Source organism: Thalassophryne amazonica, chromosome 6 (genome assembly GCF_902500255.1).
Source record: "Thalassophryne amazonica chromosome 6, fThaAma1.1, whole genome shotgun sequence".
NCBI lineage: Eukaryota > Metazoa > Chordata > Actinopteri > Batrachoidiformes > Batrachoididae > Thalassophryne > Thalassophryne amazonica.
The window spans coordinates 18,173,914-18,194,814 of record NC_047108.1 but is presented as its reverse complement, the minus strand read 5'-3'; the positions used below and the strand labels follow the sequence as shown (position 1 = coordinate 18,194,814).

The 20,901-nt window shown below is 43.4% G+C and overlaps 1 protein-coding gene across 1 annotated transcript; it reads right to left on the bottom strand.

Moving 5' to 3' along the window:
• Positions 1-10,121: 10,121 nt before the first annotated feature.
• gata1b (GATA binding protein 1b) lies at positions 10,122-17,500 on the bottom strand. Its single transcript, XM_034171566.1, has 5 exons — positions 17,384-17,500; positions 16,047-16,363; positions 15,825-15,970; positions 11,787-11,912; positions 10,122-10,266 (listed from the first exon to the last, which is right to left on the bottom strand). The coding sequence occupies exons 2-5, from the start codon at positions 16,333-16,335 to the stop codon at positions 10,153-10,155; spliced, it is 675 nt and encodes a 224-aa protein (XP_034027457.1). The 5' UTR covers positions 16,336-16,363; positions 17,384-17,500; the 3' UTR covers positions 10,122-10,152.
• Positions 17,501-20,901: the final 3,401 nt, after the last annotated feature.

Here is a 20,901-nt window from a genome sequence, read left to right as displayed (position 1 = left end):
CCATCAGTAGTTTATTATCGTCTGGTCGAGGTCATATGGTCTCGTCCCGTGTCTGTCCCATCAGTAGTTTATTATCATCTGGTCAAGGTCGTGTAATCACCTCCTGTGTCTTTCCTCCTCAGTAGTTTATTTGAGTCTGGTTGAGGTCATGTGATCTCATCCCGTGTCTGTCCCCATCAGTAGTTTATTATCGTCTGGTCGAGGTCATATGGCCTTGTCCCGTGTCTGTCCCCGTCAGTAGTTTATCGTCTGGTCGAGGTTGTGTGGTCTCATCCTGTGTCTGTCCCCATCAGTAGTTTATTAGCATCTCGTCGAGGTCGTGTGATCACCTCCCGTGTCTGTCCCTGTCAGAAGTTTATTATCGTCTGGTCGAGGTTGTGTGGTCTCGTCCCGTGTCTGTACCCATCAGTAGTTTATTATCGTCTGGTCGAGGTCGTATGGCCTTGTCCTGTGTCTGTCCCCGTCAGCAGTTTAGCGTCTGGTCGAGGTTGTGTGTTCTCGTCCCGTGTCTGACCCCATTATTAGTTTATTAGGGTCTCGTCAAGGTCATGTGATCACCTCCCATGTCTGTTGACCCGTCAGTAGTTTATTATCTTCTGGTCGAGGTTGTGTGGTCTCGTACCGTGTCTGTCCCTGTCAGTTGTTTACTGCCATCTCGTTGAGGTCGTGCGATTAAGTTTTAGCCTGAGAACACTTTTTTCAACACCCCAAATCGTGACTGAATCTTAAGCACCGGTCACATGGCACACAACTATAGCTGAACGAAGGAAAAAAGGTCACAAATCCTTGAGAAAAGGTTGACAAATATTCCTGCACTTTTCCCGTGACCGAAAGCCTGTGAATGAAGAGCGCAAAAAGGAACGCAATAAAACCAAAACCAACAATGATGATGTGACCAACAGCGGGAGTGAGACCAAGCACAGGCAGCCCTGTCCTCAACCAGATTCTGAACCTGCAGGTGCAGAATCTGGTTGTCTTGACAACAACGTGTGTGCACACACAGGCCGGCCACAAAAGACTGGAACGTGCACAGTTAACGTAGTTTATAAAACCTTCTTACTATTGTTTCTGTATTAAAAGTTGACTTTTGTCTCAAACATTGACGAGTCATCAGCAATACAAGAATGTTACATTCGTCAGATCTTTAGTTATTGATCCGTTCAAATCTCATCAATATTCGTGCAAAATGTCGGAGTTGGGAGGTTGGACTAAGTTGGACAAGCAAATGGAAGGCTGACGGTGCGGGAACTACGCAAACGATGAGGAACCATCAAGACAGAAAGCAAAATGAAATATGGACAAATTGAGGTTGTCGTTGGAATTCCTTCACATTTTTTAACAGTTTGAAGATTCTGATGAAACGTCAGCTGCAGGAACGAAGCTGGACGACGGTTAAACAATGTCTCCGAAAGTCAACGTAAGTCCAGATTTTCATTTTGGCTTTGGTGTCCTTCATTAGTGCCGTATGACCGGGGCTTTAAAAGACTGAACCCATGGGTTTTGGTTCCCCGGGTTGTGAATCGGTGCTGTTGCAGGAATAGAACTCTGACTGGTGGACTGTGGAACTCTGCCACCACAACAAGAGGGTCAGCAATGCCAGAAACAAGACCAGTGAATTCTGCCACCATGCTGAGGGACCTGTCCTGACCACCAACTGATGACCTCGGCTGAGGGAAGTGGTACAGGACCACAGACTGTCCCCCAGGCAGTCAACCCTGAACTCAAGCTCTCCTGCAGTGGGGTTGTTACCAGGTCAGGAAGGGCTCTGGATGGGGGCCATACCAGCAGGACACAGGGATCCTCTACAGAGACCCAGTATCAAAAACACCCAGTCGCCATCACAGAGTCCAAGTCTGAGAACCAGACAGGAAGATAGGAAGCACCAGCATCCAAAAGACTTGGACTTGAAAAGACATCAGCATCACCAAACAGACTTTTGACCTCTGACCTCATGACTCCATAAACTCTTCCCAGACATCTCAGGATCTCAAAGGCCGAGGACCCGGAGACATGAGCGTCCCTGACGAGATAAATCTTTTATTTTGGCAGCTGACTTTGACAGAGGAGGAGGCGGAGTTAACCAGCTTTACTGCGGTGAGCCAGCAGGGGGTGACAGACACGTTTTGGCTTCATTTTTGTAGAACTGATGTCTGCTCAGGTTTGGCAACAGCCGGACTCTGTGACGTCAACAACAACATCTGCGCTTAAAGTTTCGACAGCAAAGCATGCTGGGATTTGTAGGCGCTGTGGAACAGCAGGAGGTCTGTGCGTGAAAACGGTTCGGCTTTGATTGAACCACAGAGACCCGGAGCTGAGACGGACGGAGCACAGGGAGGCGCAGTGAACGTGTCTGCTCCTGCCACAGAGAAGAGGAGGAGGAGGAGGAGAAGGTTCGCCGACATGTTTTCCGGAGCACACGGAGGTGAACTCCGGCCTCCCCGCGGCCTCTTGTGCTCCTCCTGCACGCTTCCCGAAGGCCGGTCTCCTGCCTTATCTCCGCTCAGCTCCGCTTCTATCTGTCTGTAAATTAAAGTGAATTAAAGGTGTTTTCTCTCACCGATCGGAGCGCCCCTCCAACGCAGCTCCGCCTCTGCTCCGCTGCTGCTGCGTTCATGGCCTCCGCAAAGTGTCAGGATCCGCAGCACTCAGCCAAAAATGTACCAACATCAAAACATGCGATTAATAAAACATTTCATTATTAAAGCGAGCAGCACAGTGGATGAGTGGTTAGCACTGTTGCCTCACAGGTCCTACCCGTGGCCTTTCCGTGTGGAGTTTGCATGTTGCTTGTGTGGGGGTTTTTTCCCCCTCTGGGTGTTTACTTCTAACTCACGCTGCAAAATGACCACATTAAGGCCCTTTAGACGACAGTCATTTTGCGACTTGTGAAACCTATTCTCCCCTAAAGCTGTGAATGCAGCATTGGTGTCATTTAGGGAGACCCCTAGTGGTCAGGTATAATATTTGAAGGCGGGCTTCCTCCAGCGTTGCCGAGGTTCCTAAAATGATTAAATACTTAATAGATTTATATTTTAATTGTATGTTTTTAACGCCCAAAGCCAAATAAATTCAACAGTTAAAAAACCCAACCAATTATTTGAAGAGTTTCATAATTACTGCTCAAACTATTAGTACGTGTTGCATTATTTACTTAATTACTTTATTTTGTCGTTATAATCTTGAGTGAATTGGTAAATTCAGTATTTTTTAATTTGTTTTTCCATCTGAGGAAGACGCTAAAGTCACGTTCACACTTTGATGTCGATGGTTTAATTTCCCAGGATCATTGAAGGCAGCGCCACAGTCGGCTTCGTGACCGAGTCACTGCGCACGCGCAGAACGCGTTCCGCCGGAGAGCTCGATCAGATTGATCAGGCAGTTAAAACATAAAATAAAACACTGTTGTAAACACTCTGTTTATATTCAATGACATCACAGAAAGTCTTTTTAAATTAAACATTTAGTGACATCATTTTATATTTTATTGATAATGTGACCACGTGGTCCACGTTGGCTTTGTAACTTCATTTTTTACACGTTATCCAGCTACTTTAGAGAAAATAAGATTTATCTTCCTTCTGTTCCTTTTTGTTCATGATAAATGTTTATGACATGATATGAGCAAATAAAGTTGATCAGACATCACTTTAATCCAGATCATAGCCAACAGTCACCTTTTCTCTCCTGTGTCACTGAAACCACTTCACCACTTAAACCCAGGAAACCTCCTGTTCAAGCAGCATGTGGAGCACGCATGATGATAATGAGCAGAAGCATGTTTTTCTAGCACCATGTAGGTCCAAAACCTGCAACAATGTGGGTCTGGCCCAGGCTGGGAAAGGGTGCACAGGCCTGGACAGGAACATGTAATCTGAGAAAGAGAGATGTAGACCTGGACAGAGACATGTAGTCTGAGACAGACACAGGTAGGCCTGGGCAGAGACATGTAGTCTGAGACAGAGACAAGTATTCTGAGACAGACGTGTAGGCCTGGACAGAGACATGTAGTCTGAGACAGAGACATGTAATCTGAGACAGAGATGTGTAGGTCTGGACAGAGACATGTAGTATGAGACAGAGATGTGTAGGCCTGGACAGGGACATGCAATCTGAGACAGGGACATGTAGTCTGAGACAGAGACAGGTAGGCCTGGACAGAGACATGTAGTCTGAGACAGAGGCAACTAGTCTGAGACAGGGACGTGTAGTCTGAGACAGACGTGTAGGCCTGGACAGAGACATGTAGTCTGAGACAGAGACAAGTAGTCTGAGACAGAGATGTGTAGGCCTGGGCAGAGACATGTAGTCTGAGACAGGGACGTGTAGTCTGAGACAGACGTGTAGGCCTGGACAGAGACATGTAGTCTGAGACAGAGACATGTAAGCCTGGGTAGAGACATGTAGTGTGGGACAGAGACATCTAGGCCTGGACAGAGACATGTAGGCCTGAGACAGAGACAAGTAGTCTGAGACAGAGAAGTGTAGGCCTGGACAGAGACATGTAGTCTGAGACAGAGACATGTAATCTGAGACAGAGATGTGTAGGTCTGGACAGAGACATGTAGTATGAGACAGAGATGTGTAGGCCTGGACAGGGACATGCAATCTGAGACAGGGACATGTAGTCTGAGACAGAGACAGGTAGGCCTGGACAGAGACATGTAGTCTGAGACAGAGGCAACTAGTCTGAGACAGGGACGTGTAGTCTGAGACAGACGTGTAGGCCTGGACAGAGACATGTAGTCTGAGACAGAGACATGTAAGCCTGGGTAGAGACATGTAGTGTGGGACAGAGACATCTAGGCCTGGACAGAGACATGTAGGCCTGAGACAGAGACAAGTAGTCTGAGACAGAGAAGTGTAGGCCTGGACAGAGACATGTAGTCTGAGACAGAGACATGTAATCTGAGACAGAGATGTGTAGGTCTGGACAGAGACATGTAGTATGAGACAGAGATGTGTAGGCCTGGACAGGGACATGCAATCTGAGACAGGGACATGCCTGGGTAGAGACATGTAGTGTGGGACAGAGACATCTAGGCCTGGACAGAGACATGTAGGCCTGAGACAGAGACAAGTAGTCTGAGACAGAGACGTGTAGGTCTGGACAGAGACATGTAGTATGAGACAGAGATGTGTAGGCCTGGACAGGGACATGCAATCTGAGACAGGGACATGTAGTCTGAGACAGAGACAGGTAGGCCTGGACAGAGACATGTAGTCTGAGACAGAGGCAACTAGTCTGAGACAGGGACGTGTAGTCTGAGACAGACGTGTAGGCCTGGACAGAGACATGTAGTCTGAGACAGAGACAAGTAGTCTGAGACAGAGATGTGTAGGCCTGGGCAGAGACATGTAGTCTGAGACAGGGACGTGTAGTCTGAGACAGACGTGTAGGCCTGGACAGAGACATGTAGTCTGAGACAGAGACATGTAAGCCTGGGTAGAGACATGTAGTGTGGGACAGAGACATCTAGGCCTGGACAGAGACATGTAGGCCTGAGACAGAGACAAGTAGTCTGAGACAGAGACGTGTAGGCCTGGACAGGGAACATTGGCATAAAAGTCCTCTGTTGTTGAAACTGGTTTAAGTCTACAGACTCTGTAAAGCTGTTTGTGTCCAAGTGGCGCCAACCTCAGAAACAGCACGCTTGCTAACTGTCATGGAGTTGGTCGAGTGAATTGTTCACTAATTGGGAGATTGTTGGGTCAGATCCCTGAATGTCTTTCTGTAACAGACTCAAGTCATTATTGGTTCTTTCGACCCCACATGATGAGCAGATGAAGATGAAGATGACAAGATTTCCACTAAGCTTCCTGAAGACAACTTAATTGTCCCTTGACTCCGCCCTGTTTGTCTTTGTGGAAATCTCTAAAAACTGCCAAGTCTTCACTTTTTAGGGGCAAGAATTTCAACACCTGGAAAGTGTTTGTCCTCTGACTCTCAGTTCACTCTGATCAAAGAGCCACACATCTTTGGTTTGTGGACAACATCACATCCAACAGCCGTTTGCGTCCTTAACGGACGTCCCACTGAACTTTCAGGCATGTATGTGCGTATGTCTTGTGGTTGGTAATTTCAGTGTGGTTGGGAGCGTTTAACAAATCAACGGCCAATGCAACATGGACGTCTCAGAACCACAGTGTGACAGGGGGAGCAGAAAAGTGAGGTCGAGGTACGCCGGCCAGACTCAGACCACCAACCGCCTTCTGTTCATCTCCCTTTTCCTCTTTTAGCTTTTTTTCTCGGGTGTCCGGAAAACCAGAAGCCTCCTGCGTTGCACAATAGCAGCTTGCAGGGAAGTCGTGAGGGCCTCACTGTCTTCTTTTACCTTCATGAGCTAAAACCTCACTGCCCTGCAGAGACCTCAGCCTCTGCAGGAACCAAAGCAGACAGCAGCATCCAGAACAGGTCCGTTTGTTGACCTGTGGTTACGTCCACACCTTACAATTTATTTTTTCTTACATCACTGTCCTAATGTCTCCAAAACCTCCTCAAACAGCCGAGTCTCCATTGACCCAGGGTTCCTTTGACAAGTACAAACTGTCCAGCCACAGACTAGGTTTTCAACCACGTGAAGAGTCCAGATGGAGGTGCAGGAGTCGGCACTGTCATCTTACAGTGATAAGGTCCAGGGTTGCTGGATTTTAGATGTTCTCCTGGGTAATCATGCCTCCAAAAATATTTAAAGATGCAGGTAAATGTATTGAAATGAGTCAAGTTATTTTAACAATCTCAGACTCAGGTAGAACCTTCCTTTCAATCTTTAGAATACAAAGTAGGCCTGGATTCTAATCGTGCTGAGTATGGGACGGTACGTAAGGCTTGATGAAATTTTCACTCAGTATTTTGTCTGTTAACAACAAAACCTTAAAGCCTGCTCTCACGTTACGAGAAGTCACTGAAGTGAGACAAATGAAGCAATACAATCACATTCCTCAGTTTTTACTCAGACGCATTTTGAACGAACCAAAGTGTTCTCATAATCAATTCTGGATGAGATAAACGCAAGTTGCTACTGTGACCAAGGCCAGCAGGAGTCGCTGCACATGTGGTAGCCGGTAAACCTCACTCACCAACAGCTAAAGGACTTTCTGGCCACACAGGCCAGAGCCTGGGTTGTAGCCTTCTGGTCAGAGCACCCGCCTTCCATGCTGGCGATGGTGAGTTCATGTCCTGAGTGAAGTGAGAGTACATACACAGTGCAGAGGTCAAAGCTACTATAAGTTGTGCTTGTTGTATTAACAGGTGTGTAAAGCTGATTATCATCAGCATAACAGTGAAAGGCTAATCTGAAGAATGGGTGGAACTTAAACAGAAAACAAGCAGCCAAGAACACATCCCTGAGGTACACCGTATTTTAGGACAGAAATATTTAAGGCTTTCACTCTACAAATATAAAAATAAAGAAGCCTTCACATTTTTACCTTTTGATACACATGTAGAACCTGTTAGTAGGTTTGTAGTAATCAGAACCACAAATCACAGCATACATGATTCTGTACATATTTTAGATACCTTCAATGCTATTTCTGAGGAAAACTCAAAATATTTGTGATGCATTACATTTACAAAGTTGATGATGCTGCATCACCTGTTTCCAGGAGTCTGTAATTTCTTAATTTTTACAATGAAGCACAAAAACTGAACAGCACTCGAGTTTCATTTGAAGGAGTCACGACTTTAGTTGTAGATACATGAAGGACATTTTGAGTCATGATGTTTTTCACTGATACAACCAGAAGACATTTAGGACATGTTCAACTGTGAAGAAGATATTCATTGGACTTTTGGATAGTTGCAACTACACTCAACAAAAATATAAACGCAACACTTTTGGTTTTGCTCCCATTTTGTATGAGATGAACTCAAAGATCTAAAACTTTTTCCACATATACAATATTACCATTTCTCTCAAATATTGTTCACAAACCAGTCTGAATCTGTGATAGTGAGCACTTCTCCTTTGTTGAGATAATCCATCCCACCTCACAGGTGTGCCATATCAAGATGCTGATTAGACACCATGATTAGTGCACAGGTGTGCCTTAGACTGCCCACAATAAAAGGCCACTCTGAAAGGTGCAGTTTTATCACACAGCACAATGCCACAGATGTCGCAAGATTTGAGGGAGTGTGCAATTGGCATGCTGACAGCAGGAATGTCAACCAGAACTGTTGCTCGTGTATTGAATGTTCATTTCTCTACCATAAGCCGTCTCCAAAGGCGTTTCAGAGAATTTGGCAGTACATCCAACCAGCCTCACAACCGCAGACCATGTGTAACCACACCAGCCCAGGACCTCCACATCCAGCATGTTCACCTCCAAGATCATCTGAGACCATCCACTCGGACAGCTACTGGAACAATCGGTTTGCATAACCAAAGAATTTCTGCACAAACTGTCAGAAACTGTCTCAGGGAAGCTCATCTGCATGCTCGTCGTCCTCATCGGGGTCTCGACCTGACTCCAGTTCATTGTTGTAACCGATTTGAGTGGGCAAATGCTCACATTTGCTGCCGTTTGGCACGTTGGAGAGGTGTTCTCTTCACGGATGATGCGAAGGAGATGTGTTGCACTGCATGAGGCAAATGGTGGTCACACCAGATACTGACTGGTATCCCCCCCAATAAAACAAAACTGCACCTTTCAGAGTGGCCTTTTATTGTGGGCAGTCTAAGGCACACCTGTGCACTAATCATGGTGTCTAATCAGCATCTTGATATGGCACACCTGTGAGGTGGGATGGATTATCTCAGCAAAGGAGAAGTGCTCAATATCACAGATTTAGACTGGTTTGTGCACAGTATTTGAGGGAAATGGTGATATTGTGTATGTGGAAAAAGTTTTAGATCGTTGAGTTAATCTCATACAAAATGGGAGCAAAACCAAAAGTGTTGCGTTTATATTTTTGTTGAGTATATATTCATTCATTCATTCTTCTACCGCTTAGTCCAATTAATGGTCATGGGGGGCTGGAGCCTATCCCAGCAGTCATAGAGCGCTAGGCGGGGTACACCCAGGACAGGATGCAGCACGTCTGTCGCAGGGCCACAAACAAACAAACAAACAGACACACCCACACACCTACGGACAATTTAAAGATCCCAATCCACCTAACCCGCGTGTCTTTGGATGTGGGAGGCAACCGGAGCACCCGGAGGAAACCCACACAAACACGGGGAGAACATGCAAACTCCACACAGAAAGGTCATGGGAATTGAACCCACGACCTGCTCGCTGTGAGGCAACAGTGCTAACCACTAAGCCACCGCGCTGCCCAGTTGCAACTATATATTTGGGATTATTTTTTAAAGAATTACTTATTGTTATTTAGAATATCTGTAGAATTTCATCTCATCAGTTTAAATGGAGATATGTAGAATTCACATTTACCATCTTGGGACAGTGTGAAAAACGCAGATTAAAAAATGAAGAAGGAAAAAAAGCAGTGATTTTTATATTTACTTTTCATTCCTCTTTAATTGCAGAGACTATGAACCCAAAATACTCGTAGTTCATGTTTTTTGTGGTCAACTTAATTTCATTTATTTGTTGTCATCAAATTAATGAGCATATTCAGACTTTTATAATTGTTTCCCTGTTATTAGCATCTAACTTGTAACTGTTGTACAATGTAATACTTATTGCAACAAGTATTGTGACAAAGTACCATGAACTATAAACACTCAGCTGACTTAAGTTTTCTTCACAGACATCTGCAGGTGACGTCCCAACACTCCAGGGCCATGAGAGACACTTTTCACTGACACGTTCCAACATTTTTGGTTGGCCAGACAATGTTTTTGGTTTATGTTCAGACATTTAGATGAAAATACCAGAAAATAAAGCCTGAGGTTCTAAATGCTCTGCTGCTCTTCATCTTTCCAGTGTTCTGCAAAAATTAGTCAGGATTTGTGTTCCAATATACTTTGGGATGAGAACTGAAGAGTGTGAAAGAAAAACAGCAGGTAATAAGTTTAAACAAAGGAAAAGAATCTGAAGATCAGAATTTTTCAGCAGGTTTATTTACGAAAGAAGACAGAACTTCAAAATGAGTAAAAAGATGAATTCAAATATTTATTTATTTCATCAGTGAATGGAAGCGATGTCCTGTTTCAGATCAGGTTCACTGAAACTGATTGGTTCTCAGTGGATCCAATCATGTGAGCTTGGTTTCTGATTGGTTGGTTTTCTTGCTCTTATTTGTTTGCAGTTTCTGGTTTTAATGACGTCAGTTTTCATCATTAGCGGCCTGTTGACCTGAAAAAAAAAAAAAGTTTCAGAAAACGTTTAGTTTACAGTAGAACTGTAGTACCTGGTGTAGTTAATACTAGAGTTGTAGTACCTGGTGTCCTTTACAGTCAAGTCGTAGTACCTGGTGTAGTTTATAGTAGAACTGGTACACAGCGTGTACCAGTTCCTGCCAATATCCAGCAACTTCGCACAGCCATTGAAGAGGAGTGGACCAACATTCCACAGGCCACAATTGACAACCTGATCAACTCTATGCGAAGGAGATGTGTTGCACTGCATGAGGCAAATGGTGGTCACACCAGATACTGACTGGTATCCCCCCAATAAAACAAAACTGCACCTTTCAGAGTGGCCTTTTATTGTGGGCAGTCTAAGTCTCACCTGTGCACTAATCGTGGTGTCTAATCAGCATCTTGATATGGCACACCTGTGAGGTGGGATGGATTATCTCAGCAAAGGAGAAGTGCTCACTATCACAGATTTAGACTGGTTTGTGAACAATATTTGAGGGAAATGGTGATATTGTGTATGTGGAAAAAGTTTTAGATCTTTGAGTTCATCTCATACAAAATGGGAGCAAAACCAAAAGTGTTGCATTTATATTTTTGTTGAGTGTACTAGAGTTGTAGTACCTGGTGTAGTTTATAGTACAGTCGTAGTACCTGGTGTAGGTTATACTACAGTTGTAGTACCTGGTGTAGGTTATAGTAGAGTCATCGCGTCTGGTGTAGTTTACAGTACATAGTACCTGGTGTAGGTTATACTAGAGTCATCGCGTCTGGTGTAGTTTACAGTAGAGTCGTAGTACCTGGTGTAGGTTATAGTAGAGTCGTAGCGTCTGGTGTGGTTTACAGTACAGTCATAGTACCTGGTGTAGGTTATAGTAGAGTCGTAGCGTCTGGTGTAGTTTACAGTACAGTCATAGTACCTGGTGTAGGTTACAGTAGAGTTGTAGTACCTGGTGTAGGTTATAGTAGAGTCGTAGCGTCTGGTAGTTTACAGTAGAGTCGTAGTACCTGGTGTAGGTTATAGTAGAGTTGTAGCGTCTGGTGTAGTTTACAGTAGAGTCGTAGTACCTGGTGTAGGTTATAGTAGAGTCGTGGCATCTGGTGTAGTTTACAGTACAGTCATAGTACCTGGTGTAGGTTACAGTAGAGTCGTAGTGTCTGGTGTAGTTTACAGTAGAGTCGTAGTACCTGGTGTAGGTTATAGTAGAGTTGTAGCGTCTGGTGTAGTTTACAGTACAGTCATAGTACCTGGTGTAGGTTATAGTAGAGTCGTAGCGTCTGGTGTAGTTTACAGTACAGTCATAGTACCTGGTGTAGGTTACAGTAGAGTCGTAGTACCTGGTGTAGGTTATAGTAGAGTCGTGGCGTCTGGTGTAGTTTACAGTACAGTCGTAGTACCTGGTGTAGGTTATAGTAGAATTGTAGCATCTGCTGTAGTTTACAGTAGAGTCATAGCACCTGGTGTAGTTAATACTAGAGTTGTAGTACCTGGTGTCCTTTACAGACAAGTCGTAGTACCTGGTGTAGTTTATAGTAGAGTCCACAGGCGTTGCAGACGGACTCTCCGGCGACATTTCTTCTCCACAGCGTGGTTGCTGTCGTCGAACAGTTAGCGCACTGTGTTCCTTTTCTGTGCATCAAAGTCTGCAAATAGACAAAAGTAAGAATCTCTAGAAAACACCCAAACACTAGTTGTCACCGGTTTGAGAGTCCACATCGCGTTTGTGTCCATGTGCTAAGCTAGGTGAGCATGAGCATTTGTTAGCTGTTTTGATCTGTTTCCATTAATTGTGCTCTGCTAAGCTAAATATATCCTGAACTTATCTCCCGAATGTCCAGATATAAACTGACATTTGTGGAAGATGTTTAATATTTCAAAATTAAAAAATTTGGAGGCCCCTTTAAGTCGGTCAGCAGATAAATCTGAGAGGTCTGTTGTCTGTGGGGAAAATGGAGAACAGTAACATCATGGTTAGCAAAATGGTTAGCAAAATGGTTCCTCATAGTTTTGGCATTGTGGGCGAGTACCGAGTCCTGCTGGGGAATGAAATCATCATCTCCATCAAAGCTTGTCAGATGGATGCATGAAGTGATCAAAAACCTTCTGGTAGATGGCTGCATTGACTTTGGACTAGCAGAAGACATGGTGCCCCAAAGTGTAGAAACCTCACAGTGGACCTCAAGCAGCTTGGATTCTGTGTCTCTCCACTCTTCATCCAGACCCTGAGATCTGGATTTCCCAATGAAATGCTAAATTTATTTTCATCTGAAAAGAGGACTTTGGACCACTTTTTCTTCAGCTCAGATAAGACACTTCTGACACGGTCTCTGGTTCAGGAGTGGCTTGATATTAGAAATATCTGTGTGGCAACTCTTGATACACTGACTCCAGCCTCAGTCCACTCATTGTGAGGCTCACCAGAGTCCTTCAACCAGGTTTGCTTGACAAGACTGCAGCTCAACCCTGTTGTTTGTCTTTTTCGACCACACTTTTCTCTTCCAGTCAACTTTCCATAAACATGCGGGCCCTTCCAGGAATGATGACGAGGTCTTCATTGTGGTCTTTTGTAGACCACAATGAGTGTCTTCTGGATAAGTGACTGTGGTCGTGTGCACTGAACCAGACTGAGACATTCATGGGATTTATACTGCAGAAATAGCGAGTTAAAATAAAATATTCTTATATTTTGAGATACACATTTTCTATTTTTTTGGAGCTGTAAGCCATTAAGATCAAAATTAAAATTAAAAAAAAAATGTTTGAAACATTTCAGTTATAGAGTTAAAATATTTGCTACTTGAAATAACTGACAAAAAATATGAAACATTTTCATCATGTTCCAATGTTTTGACATGCACCTCTAAGGTATGTAGGTCAATGAGGTCTTACTGGTTTACTTTGACTGATCTTGTTTATGGGATGCCGGTCGATGAGGTCTTACTGGTTTTCTCAGACTGGTCTGGTTTAGGGGATGCGGGTTGATGATGTCTTACTGGTTTTCTCTGACTGGTCTGGTTTAGGGGATGCCGGCCGATGAGGTCTTACTGGTTTTCTCAGACTGGTCTGGTTTAGGGGATGCGGGTCGATGAGGTCTTACTGGTTTTCTCTGACTGGTCTGGTTTAGGGGATGCCGGCCGATGAGGTCTTACTGGTTTTCTCAGACTGGTCTGGTTTAGGGGATGCGGGTCGATGAGGTCTTACTGGTTTTCTCAGACTGGTCTGGTTTAGGGGATGTAGGTCGATGAGGTCTTACTGGTTTTCTCTGACTGATCTTGTTTAGGGGATGCGGATTGATGAGGTCTTACTGGTTTTCTCAGACTGGTCTGGTTTAGGGGATGCGGGTCGATGAGGTCTTACTGGATTTCTCTGACTGATCTTGTTTATGGGATGCGGGTCTATGAGGTCTTACTGGTTTTCTCTGACTGATCTTGTTTAGGGGATGTGGATCGATGAGGTCTTACTGGTTTTCTCTGACTGATTTTGTTTATGGGATGCGGGTCGTTGAGGTCTTACTGGTTTTCTAGGGGATGTGAGTCAATGAGGTCTTACTGGTTTCTCTGACTGGTCTGGCTTAGGGGATGCGGGTCGATGAGGTCTTACTGGTGTTCTCTGACTGGTCTGGTTTAGGGGATGCGGGTCAATGAGGTCTTACTGGTTTTCTCTGACTGGTCTGGTTTAGGGGATGCGGGTCAATGAGGTCTTACTGGTTTTCTAGGGGCTGTGAGTCAATGAGGTCTTACTGGTTTTCACTGATTGGTCTGGTTTAGGGGATGCGGGTCGATGACGTCTTACTGGTTTTCACTGACTGGTCTTGTTTATGGGATGCGGGTCGACGAGGTCTTACTACAACCCCTGGCAATAATTATGGAATCACCGGCCTCGGAGGATGTTCATTCAGTTGTTTAATTTTGTAGAAAAAAAGCAGATCACAGACATGACACAAAACTATAGTCATTTCAAATGGCAACTTTCTGGCTTTAAGAAACACTATAAGAAATCAGGAAAAATAATTGTGGCAGTCAGTAACGGTTACTTTTTAGACCAAGCAGAGGGAAAAATATGGAATCACTCAATTCTGAGGAAACAATTATGGAATCACCCTGTAAATTTTCATCCCCAAAACTAACACCTGCATCAAATCAGATCTGCTCGTTAGTCTGCATCTAAAAAGGAGTGATCACACCTTGGAGAGCTGTTGCACCAAGTGGACTGACATGAATCATGGCTCCAACACGAGAGATGTCAATTGAAACAAAGGAGAGGATTATCAAACTCTTAAAAGAGGGTAAATCATCACGCAATGCTGCAAAAGATGTTGGTTGTTTACAGTCAGCTGTGTCTAAACTCTGGACCAAATACAAACAGCATGGGAAGGTTGTTAAAGGCAAACATACTGGTAGACCAAGGAAGACATCAAAGCATCAAGACAGAAAACTTAAAGTAATATGTCTCAAAAATCGAAAATGCACAACAAAACAAATGAGGAACGAATGGGAGGAAACTGGAGTCAACGTCTGTGACTGAACTGTAAGAAACCGCCTAAAGGAAATGGGATTTACATACAGAAAAGCTAAACGAAAGCCATCATTAACACCTAAACAGAAAAAACAAGGTTACAATGGGCTAAGGAAAAGCAATCGTGGACTGTGGATGACTGGATGAAAGTCATATTCAGTGATGAATCTCGAATCTGCATTGGGCAAGGTGATGATGCTGGAACTTTTGTTTGGTGCCGTTCCAATGAGATTTATAAAGATGACTGCCTGAAGAGAACATGTACATTTCCACAGTCATTGATGATATGGGGCTGCATGTCAGGTAAAGGCACTGGGGAGATGGCTGTCATTACATCATCAATAAATGCACAAGTTTACGTTGATATTTTGGACACTTTTCTTATCCCATCAATTGAAAGGATGTTTGGGGATGATGAAATCATTTTTCAAGATGATAATGCATCTTGCCATAGAGCAAAAACTGTGAAAACATTCCTTGCAAAAAGACACATAGGGTCAATGTCATGGCCTGCAAATAAGTCTGGATCTTAATCCAATTGAAAATCTTTGGTGGAAGTTGAAGAAAATGGTCCATGACAAGGCTCCAACCTGCAAAGCTGATCTGGCAACAGCAATCAGAGAAAGTTGGAGCCAGATTGATGAAGAGTACTGTTTGTCACTCATTAAGTCCATGCCTCAGAGACTGCAAGCTGTTATAAAACCCAGAGGTGGTGCAACAACATACTAGTGATGTGTTGGAGCGTTCTTTTGTTTTTCATGATTCCATAATTATTTCTTTCCCTCTACTTGGTCTAAAAAAGTAACTGTTACTGACTGCCACAATTTTTTTTCCTGATTTCTTATAGTGTTTCTTAAAGCCAGAAAGTTGCCATTTGAAATGACTTTAGTTTTGTGTCATGTCTGTGATCTGCTTTTTTTCTACAAAATTAAACAACTGAATGAACATCCTCCGAGGCCGGTGATTCCATAATTTTTGCCAGGGGTTGTACTTTTCACTGACTGGTCTGGTTTAGGGGATGTGGGTCGATGAGGTCTTACTGTTTTTCTCTTCTGTCTCAGCAGTGGTTTGTCGTGTTTGCCATTTTTCTGCTTGAAGCTGCAGCTGCTACATAGCTGACCACCAGTGGCATCCCTCTGCCACAGAGGGGCGCTGTTTGTCCCGCAGCTCACACACTCGCGCTCCTCTGCAATAACACACACTTGTGCTAAGTTACTGAAGTTCAACACCAAAGAACCAGACGTCATCTTATAGTTTCTCACCTGGAATGTTGTCCTGCTCCCATGGTAGACTGGAGGAGGAGCCATAAACGTCGCCATAATAAGTTTTTGGTGTTCCAGTCGTTTGACTGAAGGCAACAGAGAAGGAGGAGGATGAGGAGCACTGGAGAGGGTTTGGGGGTGGAGCTAATTGAGAATCCCCAAAAAAAGAGGAGGAAGGAGGAGTCGGGATGGAAGGACTGTCCAGTGATTGACAGCTGGGAGCACAGAACCAGCAGTGTGGATCGATGATCTGAAGGCCAGCAGCGGTCAGCTCTTCTTCATGGGACATGTTTGACAAACAGAGGGGCGGGGCTAACCTGAGAGGACAAAGAAGAGAATTTATCCTGTGAACTAGAAATTAAGAACTGTAGGTCCAAGCCTGAGAACCACACAGTGAGACAGGCAGCACCAGGACCCTGAAGACCTGGATCTTCAGTCTCCTGCAAATATCAGCATCACTAAACACCAGTCAGCACCCAGGTTGTCTCCAGGCTGAGGACTCTCTGACCTTGACTCTTTAACCCCAGATTTACAGCACGGAGCTTGACTAGTTTAGCGGCTCACCTGATCGTGTCCCCGGCAGCATTGTCACTGTGTAACAAACTCAAAACAGTCCGTGAGTGCATCATGAAGACAAAAATAAGATCAAACATAGATCATACAAAGGAATTATGTTTAAAAACAACTTTAAACACTTTTGACTAAACTGTCAGCTCATGAATAAAACGTTCAATTAAAAAAATCACTTCTCTTGCTCAGCTTTTCATCTCCACATTTCAATCATTTTCTATACCCACATACATGGGGACTGGAACCTGTCCCAGCAGCAGTCCACCCTGGACAGGACACCACTCCATCACATGTCCACATATAGACAGACAAAAACATTCACACATACGGTCAGTGTTGAGTCACTGGTTCACCTATGTGTCCGTGGGAAGAATCCACACATACACAGAAACTCCCAAGAAAGGACCAGGCAAAAAGCAATCCCACAACCTTCTCGCTGCAAGGCAACAGTGCTAACCACTAAGCCACCATGCCACCTTCACCTCCACATATTTCATATAATTTTCATGTTATGGTTCTGCCAATTTATCTCAATTTGTGTCACAATTAAAATATTTCTAGTGACACAAATATTAGTTTTTTTAACAAATCCTCCACAGCATCACAGAAAGAGGGGGAATGAAGAAATGATAATAAAGAAATCATTAGTATTACTGGTGACAATAAGCTTAAAAAACATAAAACGATTCCTAAGGTACTGAACACCAGACAAGGAGACATCATCAAAAACACACAGAATGAAGTTCAACTCCTGAGATAATACTCACAAAGACAGATGAGCTGCTCGGACTGGAACTACGAGACCGAACCTGTCTGCAGAGACAGAGAGGGGAGGGGGAGGAGAGACAGAAAGAGAGAGGGGGGGGGAGAGAAAGAAAAGAGAGAGAAATAGAGAGAGCGGAGGAGGAGAAAGAAAAGAGTGAGAGAGAGAGGGAGAAAGAGAGAGTGAGAGGGGGAGGAGAGAGAGAAAGAGAGAGGAGAGAAAGAGAGAGGGGGAAGAGAGCAAAAAAGAGAGAGGGGGAGGAAAGAGGAGTGGAGGAGAGAGACAGAGAGAGAGACAGTGAGAGACAGACAGACACAGACAGAGAGAGAGAGGGGGGGTGTGTGGAGGCGGGGCCAGTTGTTGGGTCTTATTCTCAATTTAATTGAAGAGACTCAAATAAGTATTCATTATTGTCAAAATGAAGTTGGCTCTTCTGATATTCACAAAATAAACAATAAAAATGTCATAAAACATTTGTGTTTATTTTCAGAATTTTTAACTTCAATTAGATGACAAAAAAGAGAAAACAAAAACAAACCGGTGTTGCTGACCAAACGGTCCCCCCTAAAAATATGCCCCCCTGCCTTCACTGTGCATGCATCATCAGCCGCGGTTCACTGATTATCACCTCGTTTCTGCTTCAAACTGCCTCCAGTCATGATCCGTCTCAGCCACAGATTTCTGAAGCTTTTGGACAACAATCATTTCCACATACATTCAGCATTATTTCATCGTAAAAGACGAATGAAGTGATCAGAGCGCCACCGCTACACGGGCTGCTCGCTGCATTCACTGTGCATCATTTCAAAGTTTCAACAATTATCACCTTGTTTCTGCTTAAAACTGACTTTAGAATGATTTAAGAGGTTTTACTTTGTCATCTGATGGTTAATAATCACATTACTCCATTTGATCACTTTCAGTGAAGAGACTGACGTGCTGCTGTGGTCTGAAATGACGCATGCACAGTGGAGGCAGGGCAGACCAATTTTTAGGGGGGACCGTTTGGTCGGCGATACCGGAATTTATCAGACATCTGAAATTCAACAACAAATATAAACACGTGGCTGCTCAGGATCACATCAACATCAACAACAACATGGAGACTTCCTGTGTTTCAGTCTCAACTAGAACAGAACTCTGAGTTTATTTATCCACAGTAATATTAATGTTAATAAAGTAATGACAGATGATCCTCTGATTTAACACACCTGAGCAAACATGGTTAGAGCCAAAAGAGAGAAAAACAAGTTAACTACATGTCAGCTGACTCAGCAAACTGTGCCATTGTAGCGACTAGGTTAGACTAGCCAGATGACTATGAAGATAAGTTACCAATTCTCCCAACCGTGTATTGTAAACATTGACCAAGAATACACTGCATTGTCAACAGCCTTTGTTATTATTATTACTATTTATTTAATTTATTTTTGCCAGCAAAAACACATCTTGTGACATTAGAACACAAATGATTTCTGTTTAGCCTTGCCTGGCTAATATGCTTTATTACCTCCGCCAAGGAGGTTATGTTTTCGGTCGAGTTTGTTTGTTTGTCTGTCTGTCTGTCAGCAGGATAACTCAAAAGGTTTTGAACAGATTTTGATGAAATTTTGTGGAGTGGTTGGAAATGACATGAGGAACAAGTGATTCAATTTTAGTGGTGATCCAGATCACGATCCAGATCCAGGAATTTTTTAAAGGATTCTTCACCATTGCGGGATAGGGGGGATTTTGACATCCTACTTTCTAACTCCACAAAAACAAGGCAGAAAGGCTTGAAAAAAAATTAGGATGTAACATAGTCAAATGTTCTATCAAGCAACAAAGTTTGGTGATGATCAGATCCGGATTCCAGATCTGGTGATCCAGAATATGCAAAAATATAGGGAAAATAGAAAATGTGTCAGTGTGAGGTGACAAATGAAGCTAGATATGCACAACTAAATTGTAGCTGAATCTGTACTGATTCAGTAAGGTGTTATCAGATTTGATGTAGCTTCAAATGTTATGGAGCTAGATCCAGAAGAAAACCACCATTACCGAAAAATCGTTTTTATACAATAACTTTTGAACTAATAAAGACATAAAAGGGATTCCAAGTTCTAGTGGTATGTTTTCATGGTCAAGGATGTCAAATATACAGGAAAGAAAAGTGTATGTATCATAGTTTTGGTTGTAACACTGAATTGTTGAATAGATCACTGTGCCAAGGAGGGAATCTCTTTAGGGTCAGTGACCCTATGGCCTTGTTAGTAAACGATGTCAAATACAACACACTGCAAAGACGAAATCCCTCATGACAAACTATACAGGGCTGGGGAGCACAATGAATTTATAAGATGGACTATCATTTGGCATTATTATATTTTAGTAGCAATGAATATCACTATCCAGATCACTTCACTGCAAAAGCAAAGTGATGAGTCAGCAGTATACTCAGCAGTGGTTAAGTTCTGGTTCAGTGCACATCACTGAACAAAGTACACAAGGTGCAAAACCCACTCCCAGGTGTTGATGAATCACGCCTAGGATCCAGAAAACCCAGCACCTTACTGTCACATATATTCTGCTTCAGTGCACTTCACTGAATATATAGAAGGTGCACTTCATTATGTAGCACATGCAACACTTAAAAAATAGTTCTATTTCAGAATTTACTGTTATTTACTTAGAGAAGTGTTTCATAAATGTTAAAAAAAATCATATATTTGCAGTTTAGTTGAATAATAAATAGAATTTTGTCTCATTTGTTTTTGTCTATAAGCACATGCAATATCAATATCAGTGCTCAGATGACAGTAGCTTCTTGGAAAGGTGCAAGTTGCAATAAACTGTGATGCCAAGCGCTAAGGATATATGCTATCCAGTCACAGCAGATTAAACTTTTTTACTACTGAGCAAACATCATTGTTAAACTTTTTTAGGTTCAATGATTCCACAGCGTGTAGATGTTATGGCGTCAGTGACCCCATGACCTTGGCGGAGGTTTGCACTCTCTGAGTGCTTCTAGTTTTTAAAATTATTTTCAGCGTTTGTTTAGTGTTACTTTCACACGTGTTAGCTCAAAGTCTGTGTGATAAGTGCTCAAAGTCAAAGAGCTGTGTGACAATTTCAGGAATATGACGGTCCCACAACTGAAAACCTTTTGCAATAAGTTGTATTATTTCACAAATTAAACCCATTTCTAATTTAAAATCACTCAAAATTATCTGGTTTATTTCCAAAAATCAAGCAAACAAACTCAGTGACCAACACCTGGCTCCTCCTCGTGCTCATGCCTGTACTGGTGTCTGCTCTGAACCAGTGAAGAGCACCGTGGAATCTTCTTGGGATTGAGAGCTGCACCGTAGCATGTCTACTCGGAGTTTCCAGGCAGATCAAGAGGTGCACTGTGGCGTTTCCTTCCGGGTGATTGAGAGCTGTGCCATGGCGTTTCCACCCAGAGTCTTCTGGGTAATCAAGATGTGCGCTGCGGCGTTTCCTTCCAGGTGATGGAGAGCTGTGTCATGGCATTTCTTTCAG